The following is a 26,409-nucleotide window of genomic DNA, read 5'->3' on the forward strand; positions in this document are numbered from 1 at the left end:
GGGGCTGACAGCAGCACGCTGCAGGAGACAGCAGCCGCGCTTGACGCTCAGCCGGCCTGGAGCAACGCTGCTTCACCGCTGGGCTCCCGCAGCACGGCACACGGCAGCCGCGAGGGAGCCCGGGTGCGAGCCCGAGCGCCTGGGGAAGCCGCTCCTTCCCCATCCGCCGGCTGCCGAGGAACAGCCCCCCCGGGGCTCTGCCGGTGACAGCGCTCTGGTTGCACTTGCACACCAGCTCTGCATGGCCTCAGACAACCACCCGCAAGCGGTGGTGCCCTGGGCCTGCTTGGACGATGGCACGCTGCAGAAGGCAGGCGGGCTGGGTGCTGCTGGCTGGGCAAGAGGCAGCCGGGTGCAAACTGCTGAGGAAGAAGAAGAGGAAGAAAAAGGAGAAGGAGGAAAAGGAAAGGGAAAAGGAAAGGGAGAGGGATTCAAGGGTGTGACTGCTCTGATGTGAGAAGGAGAGGAGTGGCCACGAGGCACCCATCATTCCCAGGCACGGCTTGTGCTCCTGCTCAGACTGCGCTGTAAGTGCTGCAGAGGTTTGTCCCCCTCCGTCCTGCCCCTCACGCTGAACAGCAACACATCGCACGGGCAGGCTCACGGAAAACAAAGGAGCTCCTCACTGCGTCACAGGGAAAAACAGGGCTGGAGGAGCATCACCTCGACCATCTCCCAGGCCTGAGGCAGGATCCACCAGACCAGCGCTCCTCCTTGCAAGGGCTTCATGATTTGGCCTTAGCAGAACACCCTCTGCCAGACGAGCGGCGAAATACCTCCTGTGTGTGGAGAGCAGAGATCAAGTAACCGCCCGGCCGGGCCTCAGGACTGGGACGAGCAGCCCGCTCGGACAAGCCGAGCCTCCAGCAGCCTCCCTGCCCAGTCCCCGTGGCGGTGGCAGACGCTGCTGCGGGCAGCCCCACACAGGTGCTCAGCGGCAAGTTAAACAAGAGGCAAGAGCTCGATTTTTCTCCCAACATCTTTATTCTAGTGTAAGCAAAATCCATTTAAGTTCTGATTAAAAGGTTTAATTAACCAAAAAATCCACACCTGTCAGCAGAACAAAGATCTCCATCCCTAAACTCTCAAACACAGGCACCTGCAACCGGTACACGCAGCGCCTCGCTGGTCCCGACTGGGCAGGGACCTGCCGACACAAGCCCCGCTGGCATCGCCATCGCTCTGCCAGGCACTTCTGTCTGCAGAAACGGTACTGCGATGCACACGAAGCAAGTCTGTTTACTAAGGCAGGGGTTGTTCCCTGCACTGGTAAGCCGGACTGCTGCGTTTTAAATCAGGGCTGTGGTGGGAAGGAAGTCACCTTCAAATGGTGTTAACGGTGACATTTTAAAACAGTGTGTCGCTACTATGTGAGCACTTTGCTCCTGCTTAACACTTGGTAGCTTATGTGAATGCAAAGAGAAAACGGACCGGTGCTTTTTAATCAGCATATCAAATTTCCTCATCATCTTTTATGTGCACACGCAAACACACACACACTGCTAGTTAAACTGCAAATGTGTCAGCGCTCTTTTATAATACTTCATTTAAAAACTGAAAACATTATCAGTAGGAGGATTGACTACCATAGTTGTAGAGTTCTCACGAATTTCCCCAATGCCAGGTGCTTAAATACTATGGACGGGAGACGTGCGTGCAGCCCCCTCCCCCGGCAGTGAGTGCAGAGCAGGGCCCTGGCTCTGGTGCGTCCCCGGGCAAGCAGCCACCCAGCACTTCCACCTGCTCCTGAGCCTCATCACCCATCTGGAAACGAAGGCTTGACGTTCTGTCACCGGCAGCATTCACAATCGCATGTACCCTCCTCATATTCGGCTTGCTGAGACAATAAATGGGGAACTGGAGCATTCTTGGTTTGAGGTCCAGGCCCAGATGTGGATAAGGACTGGAGGTGAGGCTGCCAGCTGAGAGGCAGAAGGGACAGACTCTTGGAAGCAGACGTTCCGCTCCCAGTGCAAAATGGTGAGCCAGATGCAAAGGTGATGGGCACGCTCTTCTCATCCGGGAAGGCAGATCAGCTGCCCACATAAGGTTTGGATTGCTCTGAGCACGTTTATCCTGCACAGTGGAACACAACCCAAAAGCTCCTGAACTAGCTGGTAAGCCCTGTGGCCTCACGTCATGTGGATGGACCAGCTGAGATCCAGACACATCCCATCTGTATTCACGGCGCGCTGCCACCGATTACCCATGCAGAGCCTGAGAGCACCGCACAAAGGCGGCTCCCCGATCCAAGCAGACCTGCATGCTGCCAGCTCAGGGGTTTCTGCTCCACATTTCCCGGAGTTTCCACTCCATGCTTAACGCAGGCAGCGACTCTGGCTGGAGAGCAAGCACTCTCTCTGCTACCAGGTCCAGAAAAGCTGGCAAAGAGCAGGTCAGGTAACTGGCTCAATGAGCAGGCTACCCTCTGACTGCAGAGGGCTTAGATACACCCAAAAGGCAAAGGGACTGCTGAATAGTCCCTGAACACGACCGCTCAGGAACAGAGACAACATGGGACCGCAAATCTTCAAATTCGCTGAAGAGATTTGAGTTATCGCGTCTCCTAGCTCAGCATAAGACAACGACAGGACCAGAGGCAGTGGGCATGAATTGAAACACATCAAATTCTGTCTGAAGATCAGGAAACACTTTTTTACTGTGAGGGTGACCGAGCACTGGCACAGGTTGTTCAGGGAGGCGGCGGAGTCTCCATCCTTGGCGATATTCAAAAGCCATCTGGACATGGTCCTGGGCAACAGGCTTTGGGTGGCCCTGCTTGAGCAGGGGGGTTGGACCAGGTGACCTTAAGAGGCCCCTTCCAACCTCCACCAGTTTGTGATTCTGTGATGGTGTAATCAGCAGGTCTAAGCACAAAGAGTAAGGGCTTGAGTTAAGCAAGAAGATGGTGGTGTGGCAGCAGGATCAGGCAGCACAGGGCAGAAGGAAAGCAACTCATTATCTGCACGATGACCAAGCAGGAGATTTTCCTGCCTTACCCTCCTGAGAGTGGAAGTCAACATATGGATTATACATACGTGCAACGCTCTTTCTGTGGGCCTGATGGTATATTCACATGCGCCAGCAGAACAAGGCACAGTCCAGCTGCAGGACCAGGGAGAACTCCCAAAACCGTAACCAGCCTTCAGTGCAGTGTAATTACTGAGATTTCCTTTCAGCATCGTCACATGCAATTCTGGTTAGGAAAGGAAAGTATTTCTCAAAGACAGAATTTCTATCTAGGATGGAGTTTTGCATGCAGTGAATCACGTTTTCCTTCACAAAAACCATGCCTATGCAGAGGCATATCGCGTGTTGTGCCAGCCCTGGGAACCATAAAGTGGAAGAAATAAGGAGGAAATGCAGGATTAAAAAGAGTCTGCAAGATTACAGTCTTTGAATGATAGTTGGCAAAGGCTGCTTGTTGCCTGCTATAAGGGGTGTGTGGTAGGAATCAGAGAAGAGCTGAAATCTTTAACTACTTCTCATCCAAAGACTGATACGGATAATATGGATCTGAGGATAAATTAGAGCCATAACCTCACCAGCAGTCTCTTCCCTGAGGAAATGTCAGTGCTAGGCCAGTCTGTGCCGCTGTGGAAGATGATGCTGATCCCAACTTGTAATTAGAGAGATGACATAAGGTCAAATGTTCCTGAGCAGGATGTCTGCTAAGTTGTTGTAATGTCTCCGCGCAGAATCGGAAAAGGGTGGGGGAAGACTATTTCACAGCAGTGACTGGAAGGGAAGAGGAGAGACACGGCAAATATCCAGCAGAAGAAACTCGTAGGCTCAGATACCATCACGGGCAAGGAGAACACCGAGGATGAGAAACAGTAAGACAGCTCAGGCAGCAGTTCTGCCTGACACAGCAGAACTGCACCCACAAGGGGCTGTCATTTCCCAGCTGGGCTATTCAAGGTCCTCTGTGTCGCAGAAGATTCAGGGTTTGAGGAGGAGCTTTTTCTCCGTTCGATATTTCACCATCCCCGGAGTCAGTATCAACCTTTAGTAAACAGACCCAACACTGGAACATCTAATATGTTTGGCAGGTTCCCAATAGGAAAGTCACATTTGCTGGTTTTCATGGCTCTGTGCTGTCTCTGGGGGTTTCAGGTCACTTGGTCCCAAAGGACAGCCACGATTAGGACCGTTGTGAGCTGTTTGGTCTCACAGAAAGATTTTAAAAGCCAGGATATTAGGAACATTATTTTCACAAGACCAAAAATAAAGTTTCTCGCAACAGTTAGTAAACCAAACTATGCAGGCATGGGAGGAAGCAGGGGGAATATCGTTTAGTAGCTCAAGTGGAAACATGAGAGGGAGGTAAAGTGTAAATCTGCTCCGCTGAGTGCCAGGTAAGGATGGGTGTCCATGACTCTGACTTAAGCTGAAGTGAGAAACATTATTCAGACCATTCATCCACTAAATGGATCACAACCTGGAGTTATTCACACCTGGAGTAGAGAGAAATACTTGGGCATCGATATTCCAAGAGAAGAATGCCTATGTTTTAAGCACTGACCATTAAAGAAGAACAAAGATCTCTCCAGTTTCCGCAGCCAGTGATGTCCCACCCAGAGCCTGCGGTGGCAGACGGTGGGGGGGGGCTTTTGCCACGCTGGCTTTCTTCAGTGATGCGCCCTTCTTCCCTGGATCAAGGTAACAGGACATCCTCTTTGGGTAGCAGTGCCCATGTAATACTGCCTCCCTTCATGATGTCCTTAAGAAAACCCTAAGACCTTGGCAGCTCCTGTGTTTGCCTGCTAAGGAATGTCTGGACCAAGCACCTGCCTACAGAGCTTCATTTTCTCCTGATCAAGCTACGACTGAAAAGGCAGTGGCTGCACCACAAGAGGCTTTAGCAGCTACAGACAAACCAAATATATTTGGCCAGGGACGTCTTAAAGCAGCCTACATTCCTGGGGCCGTAACCCCTTCTCTTCTGTGACAGCTTCAAGTACACGGATGAGACATGGGGCTGGTGTAGGAAACTCTTACCCTGCCAGCGGAGGTGCTGACTGAAGGCTACTAAAGCCCAGGGCACCTTGCCGTGGCTCCTTGCCTCGCCTCCACCTACTCCTACCAGAATATGCAGGCAGCCTTCCAGAGAAGGGCTGAGCAATGCAGCCACAACACATCCTCCTCTTCCTCCTCCATCCTTGGTTCCTTGAACAGACAGAGGAAAAGGGGGCATGATCCAGCACACCTCCCACCTGCCAGTTAATGCAGTCGCTTCGGGCGCGCAAAGCGGCAGCAGGGTACAGTGATACCACATCCTTGTTTCGGCTGGGGCAAGAGGAGCTAGCAGACCTGGAGAAAGCGTACTTTTGGGTAACGACTGCATGTAAATGTCTACACAACAACAAAGTACTCAGCGGGACATCACACTCTTGTGCACAGAGGGACTCTCCCCAAGACAAGGAATAGAAGACTGGCATCAATATGGGCACACATTCAGACCGGGACACCCAAAAAGCTGAGCACTGCTGCACTGTGGAGGTAGTATCCAAAGCAGGAAAACTCTCCTAAAAAAAACATGTCTACAGTTTCAGGGAAAGAAGTGGCTTTAAATGCCTCCTATCTGAGATAACTTTAAAAGCTCCTTGCTTATCAGAAAGTGCAAAAGATGATGAGGCACCACATGACGAGGCTCTCACCTGGGCCCTGAGAAAACAGGGGGATGTACTGACCCTGTAAGGGAGCGCAGCACACGCTTCCCTGAGCTGGAGGAGCTGCGTAACAAGCCGGGCTGCTGCAGTCCTCTGGCAGACACGCCAGCCGGAGCTGGACTCGGCAAAGCTGCGTTTGCCTTACGCTGCGACTAAGAGAAGAAGCCCTGAGCCTTGGCAGAGCCCAGAGCTCTCAGCTACCATGGCTCGCTGCCATGTAAACCTGAGCAGTCTGGGGTCTGGGGCTGCGTGCTCTGCACTTCAGTTCTGGTGTCAGCTCAGGGCTCAGCTCTCCCCAAAACACGATTTGCTTTTGAAAAAAATGTAGATGAGACCATATAGGCACAAACGTACAGCAGTCTGTGTTTCTGGGCCTCCAGCCCCGCTGCTTCTATGCTTAACCCCCCCTCTGGTGCTGCAGTGGGGGTGAATCCAAGCCCACCCAAAAGGAAGAGAATAAATATCCTATGAACCCAGACAACCCCGCTGTACAGTTTTCAGTGTATGACTCTACAAGCTGATCCTTCATCTTGGTTTTGATCAGCTGGCTTGAAGGCCGAAGCATAAAAGGTCCAAAATACCCTTTGGCAGAACGCACTTCAGCATTGTGGCTTTGAACCACCCGAAGGACTGTTTTAATACGGCCCTGTGAGCTTACATGGAAGGATATATACAACATCAAACCATTCGGGAGGTACTTCCTCGATGACACTAAATGCTGGTTCCATGAGGCACTGATGCGTTTAACCTTTTGCTTCGAAAATAATCATTAGCGTATTACACAAACACAGTGTAGGGGAAGAGGAAAGTTGAAAAATAATGTTTAAAAATACTTGCCTTTAAAAATTCAGCCCCTCCCATGTTACCAAAATCTAATTAAAGGGATCCAGCAGTTGCTGGCTCTGAGATGCCTTTGGTCCAAAAGCATTAGGATTCAATATGTTTTTCTGACCAAGTCTTTCAAGCTCTTTTGCTGTCTTTAGTCCTGCTTCTCTCCTTTGTGTTTCCAAGGGTAGATTAGCTCTCCAAGGAACAGCTTCTTGCAGAGAGATGTCCAGGAATCCTTAGGGTAACAGCTGTAGGTCGGCAGCCTGTACGTCTGTACCACGCTGCCATATGATAGCGGGTTGATCTATGAGGAGAAGAAGGAGGGATAGCAGCAACGAAAACGTGTTGTAGTAAGAAACACAGGCAGCTGAGGAGGGCAAGTGCAACTTTTGCATGGCACTGGCCTCTGTTAAAACATCAATACTGCTACTCACAAAGCGCCAAAATCCCTCTCTGGCTAGCTAAAGCTGTTTAGCCTTCTACAACATCCCAAAACATTAACAAATCGAGCTTGGCAAGGAGTATTATTAGAATCATTTTCAAGCAGAGCAGCAGACGCAAACACCAGCAGGATTTGAGGGTGATGCTCATTACACAAGGGTGTGGAACTGTCGCCTCGTTGCGTCAGGAGGTTGCAGTGGCTGGAGAGACGGGGGCCTCCCACCGCAGACAGCAGTACTCTGTTGGGGGTGCACTACGACTCTTGGGAACTCCTCTATAATGTGCCAGTTAAGCCGTATCTTTTATGGGCCTACTGCTTTAATGTGCTAAGCTCTCAGCCCACAGCTATGCTTTAAGCTAAACCTGGTATCACCTGATATCCACCCAGGGGAATCGAGTCCTAGCAGAACAGGATGCATACCACACAATGCCACAATGCCAGGGCTGCTCATTACCATTTTAAATTAAGTCTCCTTGGCTGAGTTCATCTTTTTCAGTTTGATTTCAATCACCCTCCCAAGAATGACCACGTCTGGAGTCTCTGCCTGCGAAAGCTCGTGGCCTCTGATGGTGGTCACAAAGTTGCCGTATTGGTCTTTTGGAAGGTGGGGGAGGCAGACAGACATGTTAGCTGGACAAGGGGCGACAGAAGCACATTAGACCTTGGAAAATCTCATTCCAGTGAAGCATTTCAGGGTAGAGAGATAGGGGAAGTCCAGAGGATTGATCCAGTCTGGCCAAGATCTGATGCATGAGAAGGATGCACAGCAATAGGTTGTCTCCAAAAGAGTAAACAGATTACACAGAAATGGTGGATCTCAGAAAACAGACCATGAGAGATGCCAAGGTGAGGAGACTTACAGAGCTAGAGGAAGCTTGGACAGTGGGGAGAAATGGAAGGACATCCTCCTCTAGTGAAAGGGTCCAACCAAGCAGCTGCGTGAAAGGAGACTATAATTCACAGTAGAAAATCCAGCCACAAAAAGGAAAGAGAGACAGCAAAAACCACACAGACAGTCACTACTTTGTCAAAAGCTGAATATTTCTTTTGTCCACTGAAGAGCAACCAGTTTTCTGGGGGTTTGCCTGTACCACCAGTTTGCTTCAGCTGTCTGGTGGTCATGGAGAGGGGGAGGATGAACTCAGGGCGCCTACAGAGATGGAGCTCTGGGAAAGGGTGATAAAGCAAAGAGTTCATTAGAATTAATCCTGGAGACCTTTGTCAAATTAGTTTCAAAATACACCATTGCTGAAGCAGAAGGAGAAAATGCCTGTACACAGAAGCATCCCTATGAAGTTTGGGAAAAAGGCCAGGGCAGCAGCTCGCGCAGGCTGAGGGAAGCCAAAGAACAGCCGGACCCAGCGCGGTCCGGCTGCGGGACACTGACTCATTAGCAGACATTAAATGGGTCCCAGACAGATTCACAGGAGGCTAGTTCCGAATGCGATCAAAACGAACGTTTGTACCAGAAACGGAAGAGCGGCGCTCGTACCACCTGAGGTATGTCTAACCCAAACTCACGCGGCTCATACTTCGAACCCATTCTACAGCCTAAAGGCCAAGGATCGACCACAGCATTTATGGGGCATTCTGCATGACTATAGCCAACCTCACCGCATTGCGGTCATGGACAGTGAGCCAAAAAAAAAAAAGAAAAAATAATTAAAAAAAAAAAAGACCAAAGAAACCTGCCCCCAAAACAAACAACAGTAAAACTTGAGTAACTATTTCTGCCTATTTCCTCAGCTGTAGGCAAACCAGTATATTTTAAGTGAAAACACGCTGGGGGAGGATAGGAACTGCTGCTACACAAGGGAGATACACAGTGTATGTTCCTTTGACTATTAGCTACGTGGGCTGGAAGGTTTGGACACAACATTTCTCGCTGAAAATCATCCCTAGGCAGAGTGGTGATACCGAGCGGTAACACTTGCTTACTGAGAAATAACAAGCGATGGTTTTATGCCCAGCGCAATATATGCGTCTGCCTCTCCTATTACAAATGGAAACAAGCAAAACAAAAGCAACCGTTTATTAGGGAAGTGGCAATATGAGTTCCTTTTATGCAATTTCTGTAGTCCAAAGCTATAATATACCCTAATATACATCCTTTGTTTCATAATTGAGCTGTTCCCTTCTCCCTTCCTCTTTTGCTTAACCCTTTTCAAAGCAATTGCTGTGGAAGATGACACTTCTAGCAGAAGGTATACAGATGAATCAAACTCATCGTGTCTTCTCACTGGGCTATCAGTTCAGCTGAGCCACACTGTCAGAAATATTTCTTCTCGTACACCAAAATAAATGATTTTAAACACTAATGAAAACACTGAACTATGCAAGACTTCCTGGAGAAAATTAAGTAGCATTTGGAATGGAAATATCATCCCCCACCCTCCGCCTGCCTGTGTCTGGTCTTTGCATTCCAGTGACACTATCTTAAAAATAAAAAATAATCACTCGGCTGAACTGCAAGCCGAGTGTGAATGCTCAAAACCAGCATTATTGATTTCTAATCCATTACCAGCACCCCAAAGGATAGCTGTGAATGTATCAGTCACCTATAGCTTGAATTGTTTTGGGCATAGTTACATGCATACGGCCTTACTTCCATCAAGCACGGCTCCAGAGGGCTACCATATGGGGAGGGGACAAAGCCACTGTGAAATTTCTAGAAAGGAACATCATCATGTACCATAAATAAGAATTTTAGCATGTGACTTAAAAATAGGCTTTTTAGATTGTCCTCTCAAAAGACCTATCAGAAAGTGATATATTCAGCAGGATTTCTGACACAAGCCCATTTTTCATTTCCACCAGCACAAAGAGAGCAAAAAAGTGCCTTTACTGACTCTCTGCTCATTGTTATTTGAACAGAAGGCCAAGAGAGAATCCACTAAAGCACTTCCACCTCTTGATATGATGACTTATGCTATATTCTAGATAGCAGAAGGATCTTTCTGCAGCGGTCCAAGGAAAATTCATCGTATTCATATGACTCACTGCCTTTGCTCTCCAAGTCATGATCTTTTTCCTCTGGAGAAGCTATCCATCTCATCTCACAAACACACTGATGCCAAACTCTCTGCTCAGCAGCTCCTGTGCCTCGTCTTTGGTGTTCGGTTTCCTTTTTATGGAGTGTTCTGGCCACGGAGAATGACAGATTTTGGTTCTTACACCACTACCCTACTGAAACACAGGAACTGGGTAGACAGCATGCTTAGGAAATGCTAGTTTTGCCCTAGAAGACATCTGTTGAAGGGATTCCCTTTCAAATTGCTGCTAGCTGGTGTGCTGGTTCCGTGCTAATCTGATCTCTGCTGAAACAGGGCTGGGGCTGGACTGGTGATGGAAAAAGCAAAAGAACTGGAAAGCCGCAGTTAATTTCTTCCCACACACCCCTGCAGCGCCCAAGTGTCTTTTATAAATTCTACACGCTACTTGCAGACTGTCCTCCTAGGATGTCAAGAGCAAGAGAAGCGCCCCTGTGATATGGCAGTACTCCCGCAAAGTCAGGAAATGGAAATTTCACAATCACTCCTGAAAGCGTAATGAGAACCTCACTGCTACCATCACATCATTTCTTTTCAGAAAAAAAAAATTCCTTTAGTATCTCTGACGACAGAGCATGGAAATGCGAGGTTACAAAAGCACAGGTAACCTTTTTCAATGCACCTTGCCAGAGCAACTCAGGAGTAACAGGAGGCCCTTCCCCTCTCGTCTCGCCCACGCACGCATCCTGCCGGCATCGTGGAGCAGCTAAGGCTTTTCAGCACGTCTGGAGGGAAGACCTTTTACAAGCCCTTCACTGTCTGTCATTCTGGATGGTTTAGCTGCCGCCTTTTGCTTCTCTCAGTGTTCAGCAATTATTAAGGTGAGGCTGCACAGAGCCAGGAAGCGAGGTGATAATGACGTGAAGTCTTAATTTCAGAAGTAACAGAGCTCCACGTTTCTCCCATCTTTCACATTTCATTTCATACCATACAAGACACTGTGTTTTCTCTAAACGGAGGACTCAAGCAGGGTATTAAAAGGAAGAGAAAGCAGCAGCCAGTCATTGCAATGTGAAACGTATTTCCCTTGTTTCAGCATTTCACAGCTGAAATTTTTCAAGTGGGGCCTTTCAGTGGGACCAGTCTCAGAACTGCTACAGAAGAGAGAAGGACCCTGGGGTCAGTCTGAGGCGAAGCCTGCAGCAGAAGATGTCACGGAGGGCACAAGTGGCTTACCTGCATAAGGAGTCGAAGAGGTTTTCCATCCTGCTGCTCAAGGACTCTGAACTTCACACCAGCTGAAAAGAAACAGAACAAGGAAACCAAATCCATGCTGGAGAAAAGCCCGTGCCGTTTGCTGTTCAGCTCTGTTGGCTGAGCACCGATTTCCTAGAAATGGAGTCTTCAACCTTTCTTGATTTATGAACCCTTACACATGTTCAACAAGAAGCACAGATTCTCTCTATAGTGGTTTTAAGCGTAATGACAAACGATGCGTTTCTCTTAGCTCCATTAAAAGCAGCCCTCTGACTTCCAGCTTGAAAACGCAGTCCTAAAGAAAGTACAAACCCTAGAAATCAGGCAGCCAGGCCTGATGGTGACAATGGGACTGGAAAAATCTTTCTCTTTTCCCAAACTTCCATCAGAATGGGAACTCCACGTTAACAGCAGGCAGAGAACTCACCTTTAACTTGTGCTCATATGGATACAGCACGTGTGCAAATCTCTCCCTCTTTCAGACTAAGGGAGGAAAGCGGCTGGCCTGGAGGCATTACAGACATTTCAAAGCAATCGCTGCCTATTAATCCCAGCATTCATATGTTTTTAACACACTACTAACCCCATCACACCTGCCACTTTTATATTTCCTCTTGGACTTGCTACATTCCCAATACTTTAAAGATAAATAGGAAAGATTTTGGATTCCACTGGTGACATACTGCGCATGAACATTTAATGCAATGTTTCAAACAAAGGTAACAACTAGGACTAGAGAGGCATTTTTCTGTGAAAGATCTCGAATCACTTCACAGAAATAAAACCAATCCATCTTCTGCAAACCTGTACCAGCCAAGTGTGCCCCTATTATTCCTTTCTACAGGTAAGAAGATGAGGCAAACGTAATGAAGTGATCTGCCACAGATCAAACAGTGACTGAGGAGTACAAACAGAAATAAAACTCTTCATCTGTGTAAGCCCCATCACTATAGTATCTATGTGACTCTTACACATTTAAAAAACCAAAACATTTTCTCTTTGAAGTAATTTGAATTATTTAAAATTACAGTTTACTCCGTCTGGGAGAGAACGCTCTTGTCTAGCGGACAGCTCTGGTTTAAAGTGTCTCCCCAAATCCTAAAGCCTTTTTTGTATAAGACAGGAAGGATTTATCTGTGTTTTGCTGGGTTATATTGAAACATGGGCTTCCCCAATGGCTTCAGAAAGATCTTTGAGTACCCTGGGTCTCAATAAGCAAATGTGCTGGATGACAAAAAGTGTTCAATATGATTCATTGAGTTTTGGCTACGAGGAAGTGTCTAAACCATTCCAGGAACTGCTTTTCAGGCAGGCAATTTGTCAGAGAGAGACAGAAACAAGTGGGCACTCAAGTTTCAGGTACGTGGTCGAGCACTCTGGAGCCTTATCCTAGGAACAGTCTATTAGACCAGAAAATGCCGTTTCTGTAGGTCATGGCCACACACTTCCCTTCCGCAGCTGCAAGCCAACAATCTCTTAACTAGATTATTTAATTGTTCAAGAGTCTTAAACTTCTAAGAAAATATATGCACAAAAAGGCTACAAATTTATTTTAGAATGACCTATAGATTACTACAATGCTCAGGGGCCTAAGCAATTCATTTCACAGAAGAAGCAGGAAGGCTCGGTCTACTGCAGATCACTCTAGAAGAGGAGAACCCTAAACTATTCTGTGATTGCCAGCCAACTCCAGAGCTCAGGGTTCTGCTTTCTGTGTACACCGGCATCATCGATGGCACAAGAGAGGTCGGGACACAAACCCATTTGCTTGGTTTCACATGACAGCTCACTAGAGCAAGCTCACTGCTTGTTTGTATTCCAGTAATCATGGAGACACCACCATGACAGGTCCTACAGAATCATGACAAAACTTGCCCCAAAGTTTGTGATGTGAATATCTACGTATTGGGCAAGAGGGAAAGAGAAGTACAGAGAAAATGAACTGACCTGTGCACAATCAAACAGTACGTTGGTAACTTGGGTGTGGGCAGAGTCCGAGACCCCTGAACCTCACTGCTACGCTTCACTTCACACTCTAAATCAACAGCACGGTGTACCCATCCCAACCAAGGTGGCATCCCTTGAGCTCACACTGGGCGGACAGAACTCTTGCAGAGAGGACACCAGCTTTGATATATTTGCAAAAGGCTTTTTAAAGTCTGAAGTATGTCACTTCTGATATGTGGAAAGAAAATATGGATTTTGTTTCTGGTGTGTGGAAGGATCGTTCATCTATCCTGGCCCAGGCTTCACCGATACAATACTTTGTCAATTCAGAAACTGAGTCGACAAACTTGGAGGCCAGATGCCACGACTGAACTGAATTGAACTTAACCACTGCACTAAACCCTTGCCGACAGGAACAGCTATCCATTCACGTTGGTAGAGCCATCTTTATGGTGCCTGTAAAATTAGCTGCCGTAATATATGCCAGAGGATGTCTTATCCAAGATCTGAGTCTGAAAGGGAGGCAAAACCTAAGCAGTGAGGACATCAAGTGATGTGTACTCCCTATAGTCCTTTGAATTGGATTCAACTGCTCCATCTGTTACCACTCCAATGACGTGTTTTTGTGCTGGGGCAGGAACACAGGCTGCAGAAATTCTCAGAGATGCCTCTTCATCTCGCAGGCAGCATGGCACTGCAGTGTTCTCTTTCTTAAAATGTTTAAGAGGAGCAAACAAATAGCCAACAAAGAAAGTAAGTCAGGTAACAAACTCAACTGAGAAGACAATCCTCTGCCTGGGTGGAGGCTTATTACCCTGCAGAAGGTAGCTGACTAAACAAAACTGAGGAGAAGTAACCTAAGACTGATGGGAATATATGGCCTTGTCTCTCAGTGGCAACAAGATTTCCTTCTGCCCTATGACCTGCTGTTTACTGGGTCAGTTTTCTTCAGCAGCATCTCCTGTTCTCCAAAGACAGCCCTGAAGGGCTTCTGCCAGGAAATTCATAGGAACCTGCTGAAGGCACACACGGAAAAGCAACTGAGTTGGTAACATGGCTCAGCTTTACCTTCCCAAAAATCGAGCCTGGCGCTGCTCCAACAGACAAAGCTGTTATCGGTTGCCTCAAGCTTCCTTTGCATTTGATGACTAGCCTTCGTTTAGTGATGATCAAGCTCCTTCTTGTATTTAAAATTCCTGCTGCACGCTCTTTAAATGGATGGGATATAATAATTTAGATCTGCTTGATTTTAACTAGATTAACCATAGCTGTTGACAGTTAAACCCATTTCAGAATGACCCTTTGCTCTGACAGCAACCATAGCTGATGGTTACCAAAAGTGGAAAAACAATGACTAGTTTCAAAATGGTGACAGATTAGTCTCAAAAAAGAGAACGATTATCTGAAATCTGCCCAGAGCTCTGAAATTAATCCAAACACCTCTGCTCAGGACTTCCGTTAGTCAAGTCAGCACAGAACTGAAGCAGCTTCATTGATGCTGAAGCATCTACAGCCACTGTAGATCCAGCCCTTTGAAACAGCAGACGTTCCGAGTATTTTTGTAATTTTTGTAATTTGGCTTGTTTCAGAGCCCAAACCCCCAAGGTTAACAGCTTGTTTAACTCTCAGAAGTTTTACCTGACCTGGTACACTAGAACGGGAATCAAAAGATGAACTTATTTAGAAGGTGCTTGTTTGGATGTCACTTGTAGTTGCCACAGGCTTTGTAAAGGTGCTTCTGATTCTGCTTCAGCACCAAGTTCCTTTCCATTAACATCCTCATCCTGCAGTAATTGGTTAACGGTACGGACAACTGCGTGACTCGAGCCTTAGGTTCTTTCCTGCCCCTGCTGCATCTTTCTATTCAGAAGCTACCCATCGCATCAAAATTAAATGCATAATGCAAAATCCTTGAACTTCTGCATGTGCAGTCCTGAAGGACTTACCTGCGAGTCTGTAGGACCTGCAGAGCCGAAGGATGATTGAGTAAAGAGGCAGAGAGTCAATCAGGTCAACTAGCAAGTGTATCAGGCCTTGCACAATCACCACCAGCAAACGGAGCTACAGAGAAACAGTTTAATAAGAAAATCTCAGAGAAACAGGAGATGCAAATTCATGAGCTGATCTGCAATCTGGCATTGTCATGTGCTAAGCTAAAGCCTCCCAAAGCGGGTTTGATGTCTAGAAGTGCTGGACATCCAGACCCTGTCTGAGGTTCCTTGACAATCTTAGCTTAAGGGTGTAACCGAAATGAAGCCCCTACAGTTGTAGAGGCCGTGACCTGCAAGGACATGAGAGCTATTCCACTTTCAACAGTCGCAGTCTAAAAGGGAGAATTCAGGCTTCCATTTCTAGTAAACTCCATCACTGTGTATCAGTGAATGTAAATTTTTCTCTCTCCAACAGTGAGCTGAAGTAGCTTATTTCTGCCTGAAGAAACTGCATGTAGAGCATCTAAGCAAGAACAAAGCAGTCAGAAATGAGCTTCCTGCTCCGTGTTTTCTGTCCCCTGATTAAAGCACCTCTTTTTGTCAGACTGCATTTATTTTTGCTGTCAAGCTCATCTGAAAAGAGAGGGCTCAAAAAAGATGTTGAAACCATGTGATGGCCACTGTCTGCGGAAAATTTTGCTCCAGGCAGGCCTCAGAGACGACTGGTCATACTGGGGGAAGAAAAGAAAAATAAAGAAGTCCAACCCTCAGAGCAAAGCCTGCCTGAAAGCATTTAACGCAGAAAGTTAATTTCCTGAAAAAAACAAGTTCTGGATCAAACTAGAAGGGCCGTCACCCCAGACGTGGGATGGAAAGATAAAAAATGACTTCCAAGTGAAAGAGAGGGGAACAGCTTGTCCTGCTGACTGGGATTTGCTGGGAATTCCCTTTGGAGAAACACAAACACATATCCTGAATTCCGCTTGCTTGGCCTACATGGGCTGTGTGAGAACCCTTCCTGGGACACTTAGACAAGTCTTATATTTTCTTTGCGGATGACAGTAAATGACCAGGAAACCTTTTTTAATATCTCAGAAGACAGTATATGACTAGCTTCAAGGGTTAAATCTTACCAGGGTGAAAACCAAATAATACAGTGCAGTGGTAGGCAGGAGGAACAGCAGGATTGTAAATAGCAAAGTTCCAATAAATAACTAGGGGAAAAAGAAACACAAACAATCATTAGCAGAGCAATGGCAAAATAAAATAAAATAAAAATAAAAGAATAGGAAACAGTGAGACAATGAAAGTTCTCAAGACTCCTTAACGTGTTTTTTTTTTACTCCCTATGTGAATAATGCTGTTACCTTGAATATTTTCAGTACTGTTTTTCTCACTGGGCCTTTTTAGAAAGCTCCCTATAATAGGACTATGTTTGGAAAGACAAATAAGCTGGATCCTGACAGCAATTTTTCCTTTATAGACAATAGCCAAGATCTCCTATTTCAGGCCAGCTTCCTTATGAAACAAGACTTACATGATCATGCTGTTTGTCCACCCCCTACCCCTGCAAGTTTTAAAGCCCTTGGTCAGTTTTTACCAGGAAAAGGTGGACTGTGAGACAATGGAAGTTCACAAGACTCCTTAACGTGTTTTTTTTTACTCCCTGTGTGAATAATGCTGTTACCTTGAATATTTTCAGTACTGTTTTTCTCACTGGGCCTTTTTAGAAAGCTCCCTATAATAGGACTATGTTTGGAAAGACAAATAAGCTGGATCCTGACAGCAATTTTTCCTTTATAGACAATAGCCAAGATCTCCTATTTCAGGCCAGCTTCCTTATGAAACAAGACTTACATGATCATGCTGTTTGTCCACCCCCTACCCCTGCAAGTTTTAAAGCCCTTGGTCAGTTTTTACCAGGAAAAGGTGGAAGGGAACAAAGAAGTAGAAATTTGGTAGGGAATTTTGTAGAGAATTGAGAGGTATTTTTGTTCCTCCTTGTTTTAGCAGAACAAGCAGCTGGGGAAAAGCTGACAAAATTTGGTTAATAGACATTCCCAGCAGCAGCAGTCAGCTGGTCAGTCCAGCCACAGAACTTCTGCCTCTTGCTCAGTGGGAAACTGGGAGAGAGAAAGAAGCTGGAGTTACTGGGGCGGGGGGAGCAATATTCAGAGGATGAAGGAGAAAAATCCATAGGAAAGCAGGTGTCATTAGCTCCACTGCCCACAGAAAAAGTTATTTTTATTCTGGGCCAGCCCAGCTGGCGTAAGTCTAACTAATTCCAACTGGGAGAAATGCAGATTTATGACAAATAGGGATCTGACTCTTCAATTTTCAGTCACCACTTCCAGAACAGAGAGGCCACAGGAACACAGGGCACTGCCATTTCTGCAAAAAGAGATCATGGCCGTGGTATATTATGAGAGAAAATAACCCAGTCCTGTCACAGAGGTGGATCAACATCCCAGCTTTATGCACATAACCAGAAATAGACCATAACCCAACCCATTCTCTTCACAGCAGTTGTTTCTCCCCTCCTCTGTCACTCCACTGCCGTTGCTTAACATCTCCAAAAGTCTTTTAAGGTCTGCTTTGAATGTCTCTTCCCACCCAGGCCAACGACATAATTCCCACTGGCCTCCAGAGCAGCAGGACGAAGCCTGAAGTGCCAAACCAATTCTCCTCAAAGCACACAGGGACCGAGCCCTGACGCAAACGGCCTTCCTGGCACGGAGGCTCTTACTTTTCCATCGCCAAAGAAAGAGAAAAATAGCTCCTCCGCTGGGGTGTAAGAAGCTCAAGGTTATCTGTTGCAATGGAGAGAGAGGCACTGGCCCTGGAAGTTACCAAATATTATTCTATTATTTTAGTGATGTTTGCAACTGCCAGCGTGGAGCAGTTCAGGCTCTGCTGAACTTTTGCATGGCATTTCAGAAAAAGAGGCTACAGCGTTTGACAAAAAACTGCCTCTGCTGCCTGAGTGAGAACGTGTGGGCCAGGCTCCAGCCCAGCGTGAATGAAACAGGGCCTTTTAATAGAAACGCTGGCACGTCTGTTACTGTGGCAACACTGCTGGGCACCACTTCTTAAATTGCCTCCCTCCCCCATACCCACTCCCATGCTCCAGGAGCTGCGAGCATCTGCAGCACCCATCAGAGTTCACCAGGGTGCCTTGCAGGTGCTCAGCGCTTGCCAGAATTAGGCCCCCTGAACATGCAGAGAAGTGAAGGGGTGCTGCAGAGCAGCAGAGTCCGAGCATTTGTTCGAAGAGCCACGGATGCAGAGTGCCAGGCAGGCGCTTGTTCTGGGCACCACAAAGCCTCCCGTGGCTTCTGTCTCAGTATTAGTCGAAGCAGGATAGAATCGTATTGCCCGTGGGCAGCGTCCTGCAGCGAGCCCCGGGCGCTGCAGCACTACCTGGTCCAAGTCATAGGAGCAGGAATCCACCCGCTGCCGGAGGACATTCCACTTCTTCCCACGGAACAAGCGCCAGAGAGATGACAGGCCGTAAATCTTCAGGCAGTAGAGCCTGAGCAAAGAGAAGACGCTGTGCATCAGAGCTGCGAGTTCCTGAGCTTCAACACAAAACAGCTGTCATCATTACACCCCTGCACCCACTCACTTACCGATGCCACAGAACTCAGGGCAGCAAAAGAAATCAGCCTGAGAATGACGCAGATAAAATACTAATTGCTCAGTCAACTGTATTCGGGCTGGCCTGTGGCACGGGCAAAGCAGGCTACCGCAGACAGCTCTGGACCACTGGAGGGCAATGGCCATGCCATGGCCCGGGGCTGCGGCAAGGCTCTTGATTTCTGCTCCTGTTGATGAAGAGGCTGGCACATGGGAAGTGGCAAGTGATGCTGGAGGGTGGCCCCTATGAGCAGCAGCAAATGGCCAGCCCCATGCCACCGCCTTTTCTGCGGCAAAAGAAGCAGCAAGCTTATTCCCCTGAGCTCACCTCTGTCTCTCCAGTTTAGGTCTGCTCTGTTCCCCTTGCTTCACACCCCTTCCACGTCAGGAGTGGCCAAGGTCTTACCCCTTACACTTGAGTCAATACAATTCAATTTTGCCTTCGCAGCACAGAGAGGCAGGGGAGAGGACTGGAGCCCCTGCACCTTCTTTAGTAAACCACAGCTTCAAACATCCATTAAGGGTGGGAAGAGATCAACTAAATGGCTGGTGGCACCCCTGCTGCATCCTTTCCTCAGGCTTTCGTAACTTGGTGCTACGACACTTGGAGCTACTTCCCTCCCAGAAAAATGGCAACAGTGCGAGAAGCTTGGGGCGATAAGGGGTGGGAAATAGACACCTCTATGGAATAACATAGAGGAAGAAACAGCCCCTGGGATGGAGAAGAGGCACAAAGAGCCCTGGGCAGCAGCGTCCAACATACAGGGATGTAAAGAAGGGGGACACAGCCAATCTGTGGGGCAGAACAGACCCTGAGAAAGCCTGAGCTACAAAAGCCAGACTGGTTAACCAGTCTAGTTAAGGCGCAGAGGCTGCTCAGATTTCAAGGCAGTGTTGTGAAAGCAGAGGCAAGGAGTCTTATCCAAGAGAAGAATCTGGTTTGAGGAACACCAACTGCTTCAAGGAATTGGCAGGGTGCCCCCAGACTGGCAGGCACAGCTCGGTGCACTAATCCCTAGGCAGGAGAGTGCCCAGGACAACTCCTCCAGGTTGCTGGTACATACCTGCCCTGTGGCTCTGACTAAGGCCACACACTCCCCACGCACCCTGACGTGGCACCAAGCGGGTGTTCCTGCTGTAGCACCTGCCCCACCTTCCCTGGCTGCCTGCACACACATGCCCGCTCTTGTTTCACTGTGCGGTTTGTTTCAGAAGGGGATCTCAGGCTTCACCAGCACCTGAACCAGCAAATTCTTCCGCCAGCTGCAGGAACGCAAGGTGTTGTGGTGGCCGTGTTGATGTGGGTGACTGCTATCCCTTTCTGACTCTCCACGGGGGGCACCTGGCACAGCAGGGGCAATTTGGTGCCAGCGGCAAGATAACATATAGCTGCTCTATACTTCTAACAAACAGCCAAGGCGGGTAGACTGGCTCCCTGCAGCTCACAAGGGAAAACCAATCAGCTGAGAAAATGCTTTTCTTGTTTCCACTTTCTGCACAATTAGGAGGAGCAAGGCCACTCCTCACAGCCCAAAACAGAAATTCCAGTAATTAGAGGTGTTGGGAAGAGACTCCCCATTACTGACATTACTGATTTCGGGCGTAAGCCCTATGCTCACAACAGAACTGATTCATAAACCGTATCTCAATATTTCTAACCATCCCCTAAGCTACCCATAACTAAAGTTCTACTATTTCTTCTGTTGTTTGCAATGTAAAGCCCTCTGCTCACAGCCTGGGGAGGAACAATGACCATTCTGTACTTTATAAGCCAAAAGTTTCTTTATTTATTACCTTGTCTCTCATCTCCTTGGCAAGAGCAGCTATCCTCCAGTGGCCTGTGTGACGCCTTGCTGCAGGACGTGTTAATGGAGGGCAGGAACAGAGCACGTTGGTGGGCACCATTTGCACAGTAACCCCGACATGCCCTGGACGTGCTCCAAAGCCCTCTGCACTCCCACACACTCCCTCAGAGTCTCCGCCTGGCTCTCAGCCTGTGGGGCCCTCCAGACAATGACACCAGGATGGTGTCACAGCCATGCTTAACCCCAAACCTGGCATCTGTGCTCCACAGTGCAGACAAGAACCTCTGAAGTAGGGCAGAGGCAGGGACTTCGGGGTTTTTCCAGAAGTACAAAGGTTCCCCTTCCTCCTCCTCTCCTCCAGTTCCCCTCAAAACTACTGGGTAGAATGCAACTGAAGAGAGTACTAGAAGGTTGAATCAAAGGGATAGGGTGAACTGCTTTCTTGTCCTCTGCCTATCATGTAGTTTTATTTTTCAAGGTCACTACCACAATAAATAAATGTTTAAATGCAGGAGAACTGAAAGACAGGTTGCTTGTACTGCTGCAACCATCACTTCCACGTGCATAAAAGAATGCAATGCATTAACTGCTGGCTAAACTGTGAATTCAAGAGAACTATGCCAGGACTGAATGTTCCACAAATTAAACACGTGCCCTGAGTGTTCAGTGGCCCTTCTCTCCAAACATACCCAAGACGTAATCAAGAGAGATCAACTCACCTGGCTCCGTAGACATAGAAACAGTAGATGTGGAAAGTCAGAAGCGCAATGATGTCAGAGAGGATGCAGAGAGCCACGGTCAGGCCCAGACAAGCCGACAGACCGACGTACCAGAGGATCATCTCAATGAATGGGGACATCAGGTGAATGTAGCCTAGTGGACATTGCAGAGTGTCAGCATTTGACTGAGACGTCTTCCTGCTGACACTCTCAAAAGACTGATTATCCATGCCTTAGAACATTGCTCCAGAAATCATAGCCACAAAAACATGGAAGTAAAACTGGAAAACTCCTTTAGATGCCGTCTTCTGTTTAGGAGGGCCAACAAAAACTCTCTTTCCCCCTAGGTTTCTCTCCAGGTGTGGCAGCTCTGTGAGGAAGGGGAGGACATGCTCAGCTTAAACAGAGCAATCGCCTTGCTCCACATGTGATTTGCTTTTCTAGATTTGTGTCCAGGTTCCTAATTACATTTTTAACTGCACACATCAACCTTTACTACAACCATTCTCCTCTTCTTGCTATTCCCACAAAAGCCATCCCATATGGCTTTTGTAAAATAAAATGGTGTGGAGGCACACAGTCTCTTTCATCACTAAGGTGGAGCAAAGTCACAGAAACGAGACCATACTTGATTGCTGAGCCCACTAAATCAGTATAATAACTGAGGAGTTCACGTCCATCATGACTATACTCCTTCATCAAGACACTTATCAAGGATAACAGGGGTGTGTTGAAATAACAAAATTGCACTAAGCTGAAGTCAGTGACAAGACGGAGTTTGCATTTGCATCCCGAGAGCATGCTTCTCATCCCTGTCCTATCAGCTGCCTCTTACAGGGCAAAGACTGTGAAAGCCTACGCAAGACCTAAAGCCTTCCCTTGGACACTCACCACTAATGGCACCAAGAAGTAAGCTCTGTCGTGATTTGCACTTCTTGCAAAGCATCAGTACAAGCACTTTATTTAATGTGCATGACTTCCTTGTGTGGGAATCCAACTTTGGCTTGGGTTCCCACAGCGGGAAGACTCACAGACAAGTTTGTACTTGCAGTAGCGCATTTTGATTCATTATTCACCTCTAGGCAAACATTAAACACTCGGGAGGGAAGAGATGAAAAGGGAGGCTGAAAAGTTAAACAGTTGCACTTACTAATCCAAAGATGGATGTGGTAAAGGAAGAAGCGGCCCAAAACCTGATCCAAAGCTCGGTTCATTTTCAGTCCAGCTGGCGCTCCCATTAGCCACTGGAGCAGGTCCTGGAGCTCTTCAGCTACGTGCTATAAACACATGGAAGCAAGACACCTGAGATAAAAGACTGCTACCACACTGAACAGGTCCAGTGTACTGTACAAGATGCCCCCCCGCAAAGTATTCTTACCTTACCACACCCTTCAAACCAATGGGAAAAAACCCCCATCCAAACTACTACTTTACAGACAACTAGTTAAATCAGAAATGCACCTTTATTGACAAGTGTCTCTTTACTGAACCCAAACATAACAGCAGAGAGGAAGCCGAATTGCTTAAACGTGGAACAGTGCTGGGAACACAAACCTAGCGTTTGTTCATGGCCATCTCGGGTAGACTTGCACGGTATGATTTCTTGGTGTAACGAGAGTTCTTGAAATAGGCGGCAAATGCTGGTGCGCAAATCGACTTCTTTGGACAGTCAACTGAAAAGTCTGAATTGAGCAAGTAATCTAACTATGGGGAAGGCTGTCAGGATTTTAAAAGGGGCAAGATGGCAGTGTGCTCACGGGCAAAAAAAGTGCATTTTTACAAATAACCTGTATGTGTTTACAGCAGGGTAGAAAACAAATACATAAATGTATTTCATACATAAACAAACTTTCTTGACACTCTGTGGTGTACTAGGCAAGATTAACCATGCTGTTTAGCACTGATCTTGCCTACCACTATCTTGCCTCTCTGCAGGCGTCACAGAGAGATATCCATGGCATCCCAGTAAAAAAGAAGCCCTCTGAAACATTGAGGAAAAAAAGCCTAATGGAGCTCGTCCCCAAATCACTGAAGGCTTTGACTCACAATTTCTGGTGATTTAATCCCAGGCTGATATTACTTACTGATTTTCTCTCTCCACCCCACTACTCTGCCAGAGGTCCCCCTTGCAGTCGGCAGGGCAGAAGAAGGGGATGCTCTGCTCCTCAGCAGTTTGCACCTGACCTACTCACCTAAGCTGAAATCAGCGGTGAAGTCTATTTACCAGGCTGTGAATCGAGGTAGCAGAGAGTGGTAACCTCCAGCAAACAGGGGGGGAACACACCTGGAAGAAGCGACCTCTCACACTGTCCCGTATGAACAGAGATTGTGAGTAAAAGCCTTCTACCTCTGAAAATCCCACTTGTAGTCAAGTCCGTGCAAGTGAATTGCACTGCAAATTGTGCACGTGTAGAAGGATCAAGACATGCTACCCGAAGCTGCTGCACTGTAGCCTACTTTCCCCATCATTCATATGGATAATTTCCCTAAGGGGAAATTATTTCCGAGGAGTGATTCCGTTTTATTTATTAACTGACAGGATCCTTGCAAAATGAGTTTGTAAACATTTACTTTTAGTGTAGTGGCAAAATTAAGGGCTCCATCTTCAACTTATCCAAAAGGATTGCCTTTTTATTTCATTCATTTTCCCTCTGTCTCACTGCAAGTCAGAAGCGATTTGAACCCGCAGTTCTTACCTCTGTGGCTGAGAAGTGTTAGCTACTTTATAAATAGACTGTTTTTAATATTTAAAGTGTTGGACTGGTAACTTAGAAAAAGCATTCAGGGATTTTAATGAAATATTTAAATGCTTGAAAGCAGTCCTTCAGCAAGGCTGTTTTTCAGCACTGAATACTTCTGGAGGCTGCCAGTCCCAGAGGTGCTACTAAATTCTGGCAGGGGCACGTAGCTCTGGGAAGGTGCCCTAGCTTGCCGTTATTTAGCTGGGCAAGGCATTTCAAAACACAGTCCTAAGGCATAACCTTGCAGGTTGTTTTCCAGCCAGATATTTTAGGACTGATCAATAGCAAGCATTGCAGGTTATGCAAGGCTATACCTTCCAGCCAGATATTTTAGGACTGATCAATAGCAAGCAGAATCAGAAAAGGTGACTGGGAGTCCAATTCTCCTGTTGCAGTCATGAATACTGAATGTGGCCAGTATTAATAAATAAGATACAGTGAATTGGGAGTGTTTCAAAAAGGGGTGTAGGGACATTACCAAACTGGAGACTAAAGCTGACACGGTTTAGATGAGGTCACTGTGGAAATATTTTCTTTACTGTCATGCTCTTCTTTCTAGTCTCCATATGCATTTGCCCTGTGTCTGTTGCAGGTGTTTAGGGCTCTTAAGTTATACTATTTTACAAATTAACATCTAAGAATATTTTCCAGGAAGTGTCCTCTCTGCTTGCTTTGCTTATGGATTAGCAGAACATGACTGAAGAGGAACTTATATCCAATTATCTCTAAGCCCCAGTAACATTTTTGGAGGCATGATCTATGATAAATATTTAACTGTTTCAAAGAGATTACAGCTTAAGAAAAAGAGACATCAGCAAGGATGAAAGAGGTGAAGGAGGGAAAAAAAAAAAAAAGATGATGGTTTAGAAACAGTTCTTTTTAAAACAGACAAATGTAGCACTTTGAATCAGGTATTTTTGAAAGAAGGCTGTCTTGTGGAAGGCAAAAACAAGGACAACCATTGGGAAGCCTGGTGGGAGCAAGAGGAAGGAGGAGGGTAGGAGTTGTGAGGGCACCTACAGAGAGAAGATTATTCACATTTTCCATTCTTGGATTTGAAAGCCTGTCACAAAAATCAGCCCTTCGTATCGCATACAGCTACTCGCCAGTTACTCCCTAGGTGTCTCTGAATCACATCTGCCTCATTTACTGACAAAAGCAACTTGTTATTACAGTCAGCACAGCACAGCTCATCAAGCTGTGAAAGTGGGAGCTGCAGTCAATGATGTCTTGTGCATCATCAACAATTGCTAGCTAAGTGCTGATTTGAGATCCATTATATCAGGGGATGACGAATGATGGATAGGGAACACGGCTCGATCCTCACGTCAGCAGGCTGAGCTTGTGACCCTGGCAGTCATTGAGAGCCAAAATAACCTACCTGCATCTGCTTCCTTCCAGAGAGATGTTTGCTAGGAAAAAAAAAAAAAAAAAAAAAAAAATATGATTTTGTCAATATTAAAATCGATCAATCAAACCAATAAGGTTATACGTTATATAAGGTTAGTTTGTCAATATTAAAATCAATCAAATCAATAAGGTTAAAATAAGGTTATGCATATAACCTTATAATATATAATAATCTTATTATAATATATATAATATTCTATTTACTAACAGATGCAGAGATGTAAGGTCAATGCCGTCGTCAGATCTGGGGGACACATCAAAAGCAAAACAGCAAGGGGCAGTAGGGAAGGAAGAGTAACTCATTCTGCACATGGGAAAGTTTGCGTTACTGAACTTGGCAACACATAAGCACTTGAGAAAGCCCAAGTGATGGGAATAATGCGTACCAGATGGACACTCAGCAGCAAAGAGGAAACCTACTGCTGAATGGCTAAGGGGAGATTTTGCTGTCATACTGGAAAAGAAGCGGTGCTGGCTTGCACACCAAATGCTGAAGTCATTGGTATATTTTGGGATCACTCAGATCTGCATTTTTTAAGGCTTGCACATAATGCATATAAATCAATGCCCACCGAAGGCAGTAAAAGGACTCCAAATGATTTTACGTCCACAATCTAATACACTTGAAAGAAGAAAGTAAGGCTGGAAAGTAAGAAGAGTTGTAAGTGGCCTGAACTGATAAGCTTGGAGATATTGCAGAGAAGGCAGGCACCAACTGACTACGAGGCCACCCACACATGAAGGAGTTAACACTTCCAGGAAAGTAAGTAAACAGCTCTTCGTGATACCAAGGTAATGAAGTCCGCACACGTAGGAGACATGGTGAAAATAACTGACACTATGGTGCGTAAGTTGAGTGACAGATGAGCTAACTTACTGAAAGAAGAACGAACGAGCAACTCTCACAAGCAAGCCTCTCCAGGACAGGTGCTAGGATCGGATACACCTTGAGCACGGAGAGCGTCCATCTGCCAAAGACACTGGGCAGATGGAACCCCTCCTGGAGCCACCTGTGCAAACAGGAACGCAGC

At 46.8% G+C, this 26,409-nt stretch overlaps 1 protein-coding gene across 1 annotated transcript in view; it reads right to left on the minus strand.

Moving 5' to 3' along the window:
- Positions 1–2,796: 2,796 nt before the first annotated feature.
- Positions 2,797–26,409, minus strand: part of PIGQ (phosphatidylinositol glycan anchor biosynthesis class Q) — a 32,607-nt gene continuing 8,994 nt past the window's right edge. Inside the window, exons 4-10 of the mRNA XM_009277270.2 lie at positions 22,378–22,504; positions 21,228–21,381; positions 18,488–18,599; positions 16,201–16,281; positions 15,083–15,197; positions 11,169–11,230; positions 2,797–6,804 (exon numbers count right to left, since the gene is read on the minus strand). Coding sequence (XP_009275545.1) covers positions 6,652–6,804; positions 11,169–11,230; positions 15,083–15,197; positions 16,201–16,281; positions 18,488–18,599; positions 21,228–21,381; positions 22,378–22,504 — 804 coding nt within the window. The 3' untranslated portion in view covers positions 2,797–6,651. The remainder of the gene's footprint in view (positions 6,805–11,168; positions 11,231–15,082; positions 15,198–16,200; positions 16,282–18,487; positions 18,600–21,227; positions 21,382–22,377; positions 22,505–26,409) is intronic.

The sequence above is a fragment of the Aptenodytes forsteri genome, unplaced genomic scaffold (genome assembly GCF_000699145.1).
Source record: "Aptenodytes forsteri isolate BGI_AS27 unplaced genomic scaffold, ASM69914v1 Scaffold26, whole genome shotgun sequence".
NCBI classification, from domain to species: Eukaryota; Metazoa; Chordata; class Aves; order Sphenisciformes; family Spheniscidae; genus Aptenodytes; species Aptenodytes forsteri.